Source organism: Macaca nemestrina, chromosome 1 (assembly GCF_043159975.1).
Source record: "Macaca nemestrina isolate mMacNem1 chromosome 1, mMacNem.hap1, whole genome shotgun sequence".
Lineage (NCBI taxonomy): Eukaryota > Metazoa > Chordata > Mammalia > Primates > Cercopithecidae > Macaca > Macaca nemestrina.
Window position 1 is genome coordinate 31,570,201 of NC_092125.1, and position 12,648 is coordinate 31,582,848.

General features: G+C 39.2%; 1 protein-coding gene and 1 pseudogene across 2 annotated transcripts in view; both read left to right on the plus strand.

The window, feature by feature from the left end:
• The window catches only part of LOC105484443 (kelch like family member 20), a 61,541-nt gene that overhangs the window by 11,554 nt on the left and 37,339 nt on the right, over positions 1–12,648 (plus strand). For both annotated transcript variants that reach the window (XM_011746033.2, XM_011746031.2), the window contains one exon: positions 1,683–2,256. In XM_011746033.2, coding sequence (XP_011744335.1) covers positions 1,683–2,256 — 574 coding nt within the window. The remainder of the gene's footprint in view (positions 1–1,682; positions 2,257–12,648) is intronic.
• Positions 5,654–9,899, plus strand: LOC139357658 (small ribosomal subunit protein eS27-like; annotated as a pseudogene).

Genomic DNA, 12,648 nt, shown 5'->3' on the forward strand with positions numbered 1-12,648 from the left:
TTTTAAATTAATAAATATAAAAACCCAGCAACAACAAATTGTAGAATAATCTGAAAAAGAGAGAGATTCTTTTCCTTCTCCCTTCTTGTACCTATTGTTCCTTGCGTCTTGGGACTTCAAGACTCAGGGCAGTGGCATTTAAACTTTTTTGATATAACCTGCAGTTTACAAAGGGAACCAGTGATGCATATCTATACGAATTTGTGTGTGTACATACACGCAATTGAACGTACTTAATGAAATGTATGCTGTTACTTTCTATTTCATTTTTTAATGCTTCTTATGATGCACTGAATTTTACAACTAAACCTAGTCCCCATTTACAGCACTCTTATCATAGAAAAATACAAACCTCCAAATAAATAAACTTTTAGAATCAACTTTTAAATACTACTTACTTATAAATTGAAGACTGTCTGTTTATGAACTTATTCATTTATTTTATAATCATACCGAAACCTCAGTGATTCAGACCAATTTGACAGCAGTTTGACATATGTAGTACTTTTAATTGAGGCTTATCATATTTAATATCTCTAATAGGAAATTAGACCCAAATTAGTCTAACAAAATCGACCTGGAGGCTCTTTGGAGTCCTGCTAAATCATCATTTAGCTTGCCATTTTCTTTACTATTTTTTTTTTTTTCTGGAGACGGAGTCTCGCTCTGTCACCCAGGCTGGAGTGCAGTGGCCGGATCTCGGCTCACTGCAAGCTCCGTCTCCCGGGTTCACGCCATTCTCCTGCCTCAGCCTCCCGAGTAGCTGGGACTACAGGCGCCCGCCACCTCACCCGGCTAGTTTTTTGTATTTTTTAGTAGAGACGGGGTTTCACTGTGTTAGCCAGGATGGTCTCGATCTCCTGACCTCGTGATCCGCCCGTCTCGGCCTCCCAAAGTGCTGGGATTACAGGCTTGAGCCACCGCGCCCGGCCTTTCTTTACTATTTTAATCTCAGTAAACTTGCAAAGATTCTATGTAAAGATAAATTTCAATCCAGACTTTTTTTTTTTTTTTTTTTTTTTTGAGACAGGGTCTCTCTCTGTCACCCAGACTGGAGTGCGGTGATGCAATCTCGGCTTACTGCAGCCTCTGCCTCCAGGGTTCAAGTGATTCTTGTGCTTCAGCCACCCAAGCAGCTGGGATTACAGGCATGTGCCACCACACATGGCTAATTTTTCTGTAATTTTAGTAGAGACAGGGTTTTGCCACATTCACCAGGCTGGTTTCAAACTCCTGGCCTCAAGTGATCAGCTTACCTTGGTCTCCCAGGGGTTACAGACATGAGCCACCACACCTGGCCGTCAATCCAAACTTTTTAGATTGTCTTTAATTCAAAATTGAACTATTAATTGAAGCATGTTAACTTGGGCTTAATTTTTAAAATGGATAAGCATAACCACCTTATCTAAAAGTTTTATTACCATAGTAGCTGGAATTTAAATGGTTTATGTAGACCAGGCATGTTGGCTTATGGGAGGTGGAGGCAACAGGATCACTTGAGCCCAGGAGTTTGAGACCAATCTGGGCAACACAGTGAGACATCATCTCTACAAAAAAATTAAAAAAAAAAAAATCACCAAGCTAATTACTTTTCCTTATCGCTTGAATTACAAACATTTAAGGGGAGAAAAGAGTTTATAATAATACTGCCATCTTCTTTCTCTCCCCCATCATTCCTATAGGTGTACCAACATTCGACCAGGAGAGACTGGAATGGATGTAACAAGCCGCTGCACCCTTGGAGACCCCAACAAACTACCAGAAGGGGTTCCCCAACCTGCCCGCATGCCCTATATCTCAGACAAGCACCCTCGACAAACCTTGGAAGTGATTAACCTTCTGAGAAAGCACCGGGAGCTATGTGATGTGGTGCTAGTTGTGGGCGCCAAGAAGATATATGCCCATCGAGTCATTTTGTCAGCCTGTAGTCCCTACTTCCGAGCTATGTTTACAGGAGAATTGGCAGAGAGCCGTCAGACAGAAGTAGTGATCCGCGACATCGATGAGAGGGCTATGGAATTACTGATTGACTTTGCATATACCTCCCAGATAACAGTAGAAGAGGGCAATGTTCAGACTCTTCTGCCAGCTGCTTGCCTCCTCCAGCTGGCAGAAATACAGGAAGCCTGCTGTGAATTCTTAAAGAGACAATTAGATCCTTCTAACTGCCTGGGCATTCGGGCTTTTGCTGACACACATTCATGTCGTGAGTTGCTAAGGATAGCAGACAAATTCACCCAACATAACTTTCAAGAGGTGAGTTGCACTTGGTGTTCCAATGCACTTATGATCTATTTGTCAGAGAGCAATATAGGTTCACATTCTGTTAAATTGCCTGGGTATTTCCTGCTGATTCTAACTTATAATAGCAAAGAAGTAAGTTATTATAAATCCTAAACCTAGCTTTTATTTTAGAGGCCAATTTTGTGTTCTACCAGCAAAAGTTAAGATTTAGGGATTGATTCTCCGTAACTGTATTCATAAAAGTATAAGCAAAAAAAAAGAAAGGAAAAAAAAGAAGATTTTAAAAAAAAGATTATAAGCCAAAATAGAGTTTAATTCCTAAGAGGATCTATGCCTGATAGGATACCTGGTATCATCATTTATATAAGATATTTCCTTCCTGATTATGTGGATTATTCAGAATAAATTATAGATTATAGCTTATTTGGTAAACTAATAATCTGAAAAGATGAGTTTAGATGTTATCAAAAGACTTTTCATTAAACCTGCTATCTTTCCCTTATTTATTTAACAAATAATTGTAAGGCTACTATGTTTCAGCCACTGTGCTTGGGAACATAGGCTACAATAGTGAACTAGAAATCTAGAGTCTCTGTATTCGTGGAGTTTATAATCTAGCAGGGAAGGTAATCATTAAACACTTAATTATACAAATAATTAACTACAGTTAATGGGTGTTACAAAGCAGCAGCCCTAGATGATTTAAGAGTGTATTACAGAGAAATTTAACTTTGGTTCTGGAACAACTTGTGCAAAATCCTGAGACGTTAAAAAGCATCACTAGTTTGAAGACCTAAAAAAAAAACCAGTGAGACCCAGAGACCAAGGGGGTTAGAGGATGTTACATAGTGATTACACAGAAAGAAGAGGGCTAAATAACACTGAGGTTGATAGACTACATTAAGAATTTGAGATTGGCCTGGCACAATGGCACATGCCTGTAATCCCAGCACTTTGGGAGGCTGAGGCGGGCAGATTGCATGAGCTCAGGAGTTCAAGACTAGCCTGGACAACATGGCGAAACCCTGTCTCTACAAAAAATACAAAAATTAGTCGGGCATGGTGGCGTGCGCCCCTAGTCCCAGCTACTTAGGAGGCTGGGGTGGGAGGATGGCTTAAGCCCAGGAGGTAGAGGTTGCAGTGAGCCAAGATCGTGCCACTGCACTCCAGCCTGGGTGAGAGAGCCAGACGCTATCTCAAAAAAAAAAAAAAAAAAAAAAAGAATTTGAGATTGATCCTAAGAGTGCTAGAAAACCATTAAAGGGTTTTAATCAAAGGAAAAACATTGTCTGTTTTACAACTTTTTAAAAAATCATATTTTTATTTATTTTGCAGTAAACTGATCAGCTCAGGACCATACTTTTTTTTCCCCCAATCATTTTTTGGAGAACAGGTGGTGTTTGATTATATGAATAAGTTCTTCAGTGGTGATTTCTGAGATTTTGGTGCATCCACCACCGGAGCAGTGTACACTATACCCAGTGTGTAGTCTTTTATCCCTCACACACCTCCCATGCTTCCCCCTGAATCCCCAAAGTCCATTGTGTCATTCTTATGACTTTGCATCCTCATAGCTTAACTCCCTCTTATAAGGGAGAACATAGGATTTTTAGTTTTCCATTCCTGAGTTACATCACTTAGAATAAAGGTCTCCAGCCAACTCCATCCAGATTGCTGCAAATGCCATTATATCTTTGTTTTTCTTTTTCTTTTCTTTTTTTTTGAGACAGAATCTCACTGTTGCCCAGGATGGAGTGCAGCAGGGCTCAGTCTCAGCTCCCTGCAACTTCTGCCTCCTGGGTTCAAGTGATTCTCCTGCCTCAGCCTCCCAAGTAGCTGGGACTATACGTACATGCCACCATGTCCAGCTAATTTTTGTATTTTTATTAGAAATGGAGTTTCACCATGTTGGCCAAGCTGGTCTCAAATTCCTGGCCTCAAATGATCTGCTTGCCTCAGCCTCCCAAAGTACTGGGATTACAGGTGTGAGTCACCGTTCCTTTTTATGGCTGAGTAGTATTCTGTGGTATATGTACATACCACATTTTCTTTATCTACTCATTGATTGATGGGCATTTGGGCTGGTTCCATATTTTTGCAGTTGCGAATTGTGCTGCTATAAACATGCGTATACAAGTGTCTTTTTCATATAATGACTTCTTTTCCTCTGGGCAGGTAACCAGTAGTGGGATTGCTGGATGAAATGGTAGATATACTTTTAGTTCTTTAAGGAATCTCCATACTGTTTTCCATAGTGGTTGTATTAGTTCACATTCCAACCAGCAATGTAAAAGTGTTCCCTTTTCACCACATCCATGCCAACATCTTTTTTTTTTTTTTTTTAATTTTGAGACAGAGTCTCACTGTGTTGCCCAGGCTGGAGTGCAGTGGCATGATCTCGGCTCACTGCAACTTCCGCCTCCCAGGTTCAAGCGATTCTCCCACTTCAGCCTCCTGAGTAGCTGGGATTACAGGCATTTGCCACCACACCAAGCTAATTTTCGTATTTTTAGTAGAGATGGGGTTTCAAAATGTTGGCCAGGCTGGTCTCAAACTCCTGACCTCAGGTGATCCACCCACCTTGGCCTCCCAAAGTGCTGGGATTACAGGCGTGAGCCACCGTACCTGGCCTATTTTTTAATTTTTTAAATTATGGCCATTCTTGCAGGAGTAAAGTGGTATCACATTGTGGCTTTGATTTGCTGATCATTAGTGATGTTGAGCAGTTTTTCGTACGTTTGTTGGCCATTTGTATATCTTCTTTTGAGAATTGTCTATTGGTCTTTAGCCCACTTTTTGATGGAATTGTTTTTTTTTCTTGGTGATTTGTTTGAATTCCTTGTAGATTCTGTATATTAGCCTGTTGTTGGATCCGTAGTTTGCAAACATTCTCTCCCACTCCGTGGGTTATCTGTTTACTCTGCTGATTATTTCTTTTGCTGTGCAGAAGCTTTTTAGTTTAAGTTCCATCTATTTATCTTTGTTTTTGTTGCATTTGCTTTTGGTTCTTGATCATGAACTCATTGCCTACACCAATGTCTAGAAGGGTTTTTTCCAATGTTGTCTTCTAGAATTTTTATGGTTTCATGTCTTAGATTTTTTTTTTTTTTTTTTTTTTTTTTTTTTTTTTTTTTGAGACGGAGTCTCACGCTGTTGCCCAGGCTGGAGTGCAGTGGCGCGATCTCGGCTCACTGCAAGCTCCGCCTCCCGGGTTCCCGCCATTCTCCTGCCTCAGCCTCCTGAGTAGCTGGGACTACAGGCGCCCGCCACCGCGCCCGGCTAATTTTTTGTATTTTTAGTAGAGACGGGGTTTCACTGTGGTCTCGATCTCCTGACCTTGTGATCCGCCCGCCTCGGCCTCCCAAAGTGCTGGGATTACAGGCTTGAGCCACCGCGCCCGGCCTCATGTCTTAGATTTAAGTCTTTGATCCATCTTGAGTTGATTTATGTATAAGGTGAGAGATGAAGATTCAGTTTCATTCTTCTACACGTGGCTTGCCAATTATCCCAGCACCATTTGCTGAATAGGATGTCCTTTCCCCACATTATGTTTTTGTTTGCTTTGTCAAAGATCAGTTGGCTTTAACTATTTGGCTTTATTTCTGGGTCCTCTATTCTTTCCATTGGTCTGTGTACCTATTTTTATACCAGTACCATGCTGTTTTAGTGACTATAGCCTTGTAAAATAGTTTGAAGTCAAGTTATGTGATGCCTCCAGATTTGCTTAGCCTTCCTTTGGGTATGTGGGCTCATTTTTGGTTCCATATGAATTTTAGGATTGTTTTTTCTATTTCTGTGAAGAATGATGGTGGTATTTTGATGGGAATTGCATTGAATTTATAGATTCTCTTGGCAGTATAGTCATTTTCACAATATTGATTCTACCCATTCGTGAGCATGCGATGTGTTTCCATTTGTTTGTGTCACCTATGATTTCTTTCAGCAGTGTTTTTGTAGAGACTTTCACTTCTGTAGTGAGATATATTCCTCAGTATTTTATCTTTTTTTTTTTTTTTTGCAGTTACTATAAAAGGGGTTGGGTTCTTGATTTGATTCTCAGCTTGGTCGCTCTTCGTGTATAGCAGTGCTACTGGTTTGTGTACATTAATTTTGTACCCTGAAACTTTACTGAATTCATTTACCAGTTATAGGAGCTTTTTGGATGAGTCTTTAGGGTTTTCTAGGTATACAATCATATCGTCGGCAAACAGCGACAGTTTGACTTTCTCTTTAATGATCTGGATGCCCTTTATTTCATTTGTTTGTTTGTTCTAAGAGATGGGGTCTTGCTCTGTCCCCCAGGCTGGAGTGTTTTGGTGCAAACACAGCTCACTACAGCTTTGACCTCCTAGGCACAAGCGATCCTCCCGCCTCAGCCCCCTACATAGTTGGGACTACAGGTGAACACCATCATGCCCGGCTAATTTTTGTATTTTTTTGTAGAGACAGGGTTTTGCCATGTTGCCCAGGCTGCTCCCAAACTCCTGAGCTCAGGCAATCCACCTGCTTCGGCGTCCCAAAGTGTTGGGAGTACAGGCGTGAGCTGCTGCACCCGGTCCTGGATGCCCTTTATTTCTTTCTCTTGTGTGATTGCTTTGGCTAGGACTTAAAGTACTATGTTGAATAGAAGTGGTGAAAGTGTGCATCTTTGTTTTGTTCCAGTTCTCAGGGGGATGCTTTCAACTTTTCCTGTTCAGTATAATATTGGCTGCAGGTTTGTCATAGATGGTTTTTATTACCTTAAGGTATATCCCTTCTATGCCGATTTTCCTGAGGGTTTTAATCATAAATGATGCTAGATTTTGTCAAATGCTTTTTCTGTATCTATTGAGATGATCATATGATTTTTGTTTTTAATTCTGTTTATGTGGTATATCACAGTTATTGACCTGCATATGTTAAACTATCCCTTCATCCCTGGTATGAAACCCACTTGATGATGGTGGATTATCTTTTTGATATGCTGTTGGATTCAGTTAGCTATTATTTTGTTGAGGATTTTTGCATCTATGTTCATCAGGGTTATTGGTCTGTAGTTTTCTTTGTTATGTTCTTTCCTGGTTTCGGTATTAGGGTGATACTGGCTTCATAGAATGATTTAGGGAGGATTCCCTCTTTCTCTGTCTTTTGGAATAGTGTACGTAGGATTGGTACCAATTCTTTTTTTTTTTGGAGACAGAGTCTCGCTCTGTCGCCCAGGCTGGAGTACAGTAGCACGATCTCAGCTCACTGCAACCTCCGCCTCCTGGGTTCAAGGGATTCTCCTGCCTTAGTCTCCTGAGTATCCGGAACTACAGGCACCCACCACCACACCCAGCTAATTTTTTGTATTTTAGTGGAGACAGGGTTTCACCATTTTGCCCAGACTGGTCTCAAACTCCTGAGCTCAGGCAATCCGCCACCTCAGCCTCCCAAAGTGCTGGGATTACAGGCATGAACCATCGCGCCTGGCCCAATTCTTCTTTAAATGTCTGAGAGAATTCAACTGTGAATCCATCTGGTCCTGGACTTTTTTTGTTGGCAATTTTTTTAATTGTCATTTCAATCTCACTGTTGTTATTGCTCTGTTCAGGGTTTCTGTTTCTTCCTGGTTTAATTTAGGAGGGTTGTATATTTTCAGGAACTTATTAATCTCCTCTAGGTTTTCTAGTTTGTGCACATATCGGTTGTAATGTCTCCCTTTTTTTCTCTATCTTTTTGATATGGGGTTTCACACTTGTCGCCCAGGCTGGAGTGCAGTGGCACAGTCTCGGCTCACAGCAACCTCCACCTCCCGGGTTCAAACAATTCTTCTGCCTCAGCCTCCCGAGTAGCTGGGATTACAGGCACCTGCCACCACGCCCAGCTAATTTTTTTATTTTTAGTAGAGACAGGGTTTCGCCATGTTGGGCAGGCTGGTCTCGAACTCCTGACCTCAGGTGATCTGCCCACCTTGGCCTCCCGAAGTGTTAGGATTACAGGTGTGAGCCACCGCGCCAGGCCCCATTTTGTTTCTAATTGAGCTTATTTGGATCTTCTCTCTTTTCTTGGTTAATCTTGATAATGGTCTATGCATTTTGTATATCTTTTCAAAGAACCAGCTCTTTCATTTCTCTTTTGGACTGTTTTTTCTGTTTCAATTTCATTTAGTTCTGCTTTGATCTTTATCATTTCTTTTCTTCTGCTGGGTTTGAGTTTGTTCTTGTTTATCTAGTTCCTTGAGGTTTGACCTTAGATTGTCTATTTGTACTCTCTCAGAATTTTGATGTAGGCATTTAATGCTGTGAACTTTCCTCTTAGCACCACTTTTGCTGTATCCCACAGGTTTTGATAAGTTGTATCACTATTATTGTCAGTTTACAGAATTTTTAAATTTTCATCTTGATTTCATTGTTGACCCACAGATCAATCAGGAGCAGATTATGTAATTTCCATGTATTTACATGGTTTTGAGATTCCTTCTGGAGTTGATTTCTCCCTGCTGAGAAGGCAGGCAGGGCTTTCAGGCCTTGCCCCTCCCTGCCTGCCATGGCTTCAGCTTCCATGTTGTATCTGCACTTCTCGTTTGCTCCCCCACCCCGGATTCTGCCCAGGAAAATTTGCACTCAGTCAAAATTATTACACAGTTTACCTGGAAGTCTCCTTCTTTCTGTGGCCCTTCCCCAGTTCCACTGGCTGTTCTCCCCAAGGACCCTTGTGAGATAAAGTCGGAAATGGCTTCCCTGGGGACCAGGACTGCCTACAGGGCTCTTCCTACTGCTGCTTTTACTTTCATATGTCACTAAATTCATTTCAGTTCTAGGCAAGATTAAATCCTTCTCCCATAATCTGAATTTTCAGGTTCTCCAGTGAGGATGTGTGTTCGGAGGTGGGCTTTGCCCCTCTCATACTTTGGGCACTCACAGTTTTTTGGCTCAGATTTTGCAGCTGCAAGCCACTTCTGTCAAAGGATCTGTGAATTCTTTTCAGTTTTCCTGGTGTGTTCCTCTGGTGGTTCTTGGAGTAAAAGTTCACAATGTGAATCTCCACACACTGTTCTGTCTGTCCAATTGGAACGTGCAAGTTAGTCCTGCCTCCTATCTGCCGTTTTTTACATATTTTCTATTTTGTGCTTTAATACCACCCTCTGTCCACCAGGATAACCTCCAACGGATCAAACATTTAAACACACAAAATAAAACCATGAAAATATTACAAGATGACATGGAGCAATTTCTTTACAATCTTGAAGTGAAAAAGGTCTTTCTAATTGACTAACCCAGAAAAGACAGAAGAGGAAATTGATAGATTTGACTACATAAAATTCAAAATTTTCTTCATGGTAAAACAAAGCAAAACAACAATTACAAGACGAAAGTCAAAGGCAAGCTGGGGAAAAATATTTGTAAATCGTCCTTTCTGGTGGTGGTGACCTTCCCACGAGAACGTGCCTCTTACAAAGGATCTCCTTCATCCTTCTCCGGAAGAGGAGAAGAGGAAACACAAGAAGAAACGCCGGGTGCAGAGCCCCAGTTCCTACTTCATGGATGTGAAATGCCCAGGATGCTATAAAATCACCATGGTCTTTAGCCATGCACAAACCGTAGTTTTGTGTGTTGGCTGCTCCACTGTCCTTTGCCAGCCTACAGGAGGAAAGGCTTACAGAAGGATGTTCCTTCATATGAAAGCAGCACTAAAAGCACTCTGAACCACGATGAGTGGGAAACCATCTCAATAAACACATGTTGGATTAAACAACAATTGTAACTTGTATCATGGACGATGTTAATCTCCTTATGTCAAGAGCTCCTGTTGGTCGATAACACAAACTGATGACCTAACAGAAAAATGGGCCATAAACAGAAAAGAAATTGAGATTCCCCTTAAACATATGAAATCTGCTTGTTTAAAATAACTAAAACACAAAACTACATGAAAGTAACATTTTTTTTCTATCAGATTACAAATATCCAGAAGTTTTATGCACCCTGTTGGCAAGGCTGTGGGGAAATAAGATCATTGCTAGTGTGAGTATAAGTTAGTACAACCCTTTTGAGAGGAACTACAGTGGTATCTGTCAAAGTTACATACTTTTTACACACACTATTTTGACTCAGCTTCCTACTTCTGGAAATTTGTACTACAGGTGTACTGGAGAATGGAACAGTTTGCCACCATAAACAAGGTCAACAAATCAATACCAATGAGATCACCTGAGAGGGGAGAGAGAAGAAAAAAGCCCTAAAATGTTTCCAATATTGAGGGATAAGTGACTGGCAGTGGTAACAGGGAATATTTAGAGAGGATAGAAGAAAAGAGCAAGCATGGGTTGTGAGATGCAAAGGACGGGATTATTTTAAGAAGGATATATACGTGTATATATATGCATATATATACGTATATACACACATATATACACATGTATATGTACACACATGTATATATACACACATATCTCAGCATATATATATGCTGAAATAAAAGTTATTAATAGTATTAGGTCCATTGGCCTTAAGAAACATTAAAACATTACAAACATTTTGGTACTACAGAAGAATGTAAGCAGGATACAATTCAGACACCATAAAAAGATTAATTTGATTGCATAAAAGTTAAAATTTTTTGTTCTTTCCAACATAAAAAGCATCATGAACTAAAAAATTGATGTCAAACTCAGAAAATCTATTTGGAACATACACGACAGAAAAATGCTAATTCCCATGAGCTCATCCAAGTTTAATCAGAAAAAAAAAAACCATGAAAAACACAGTGGAAAAATAAGCAAAGGGTATATAATAAGGAATGTGTAAAAAAAAAAAAAAAAAAGATAGTCAAATGGAAAATAAACGTGAAAGGACGCTCAGCCTCACCTATAATTGAAGAAACGTATTTCAAAACAAAATACCACTTTTTTAGCCTTATCAGACTGGAAAAATACTATTTAAACTTTATTTGAAAAATATTCAAATTTATAGGAAATCACAGGAGTAAGACAAAACTTTTATGTACCCTTTGTCCAAATTCACCAATTGTTAACATTTTGCCTCATTTACCTTATCATTCTCTCCTTGCTCTGTAAATATTTTTGTCTGGGTAATTGGGGAGTATATTGCCAACAGCATATTCCTTTACTCCTGAATACTCCTATACTCCTTTTATATTCCTTTACTCCTTTACTTTCATATTCCTTTATTCCTGAACACTTACTATGATGGTTGCAAAGTGGTGATTTTTTTTTAAAAAAAAAACCTCCAGTTTCTGTCTACATTCTGCTATAGGATAGAATTTTTCTTAACCCGTATTGATTGATTAGTATTGTGGACTTATGGGCTTATTCTATTCAGTAGATTATAGTCCTTTGTTGCTATTTATTATTCTGATGCATGGTAGGTTCTGGTTTATACTTCTTGTGTTTCCTTTTGCAAAATTAAATATGTGTATGTTTTCCTATTGCCATTTCTTTTCTGCATGCTATATATTTTGTTGCACCTTGCATTTTAATATTTTCTGGAATTCATTCCATATTAGTTGATTTAGATCGTCCTTGTTTTTCAAAGCTGCATTGTACTCCTTGTGTGGATGTACCACTGTTTGTTCAATCAGTCTCCACTGTTTGAGCATTTAGGCAGCTTTAAATATTTTGCCATCACAAATAATGCTGCAATGAATAACATTTTGTATGAATATATCAATATTGTTGGAAGTTTATCTTTAGAATAAATTCCTAGAAATAGGATTGCAGGGCCTAACTTTAACTTCATTTAAGTATCACCAATTTCCCTTCCATAGGGATTGAATCATTCTAACCAATAGTATATGAGGCTAACTGTCCACAGCCTCACCAACAGATTGTATTGCCAGCCTTTGGAATTTTTGCTAATTTAACAGATGAGAAGGGAATTTCAGTATCATTTTAATTTATACTTCTCTTAAAATAAGTTGAACATCTTTTCTATTTTTAAGCACCATATGTATAATTCTTGTGAATTGTGTTTTAATCTATTTTGCCCATTTTGCTATTAGATTTTTGTTTTTTCTTCAATTTTTTAAAGTTCTCCATATATTAACAGTGATAGCCTTTTATCCATGATACATGTCACAAATATTTTTTCCAGTTTGCATTTGTCTTTCAAGTTTGCTTATTGTATTTTTGATCATGCAAAACTTTTTGGTTTTTTTAATGTCAAATGTATCAGTCTTTTATTGTATCTAGATTTTGAGGCAGAGTTTGAAAGGTGTCCCCAAACCCAGGTTACAGATAAATTTACAAATATTTTTTCTAGTATGTAAATGGTCTTAGTTCATCTTTGTGTATGGTGTGAAATATGGACCTAAGTTTATCTTTTTCTGAATGGCTATCTAGTCTAAATACCGTTTATTTAAAAGCCTTTCTTTGCCCCAGTGATTTCAGATAGCATCCTTATTAAACACTAAATTTCTGTATGT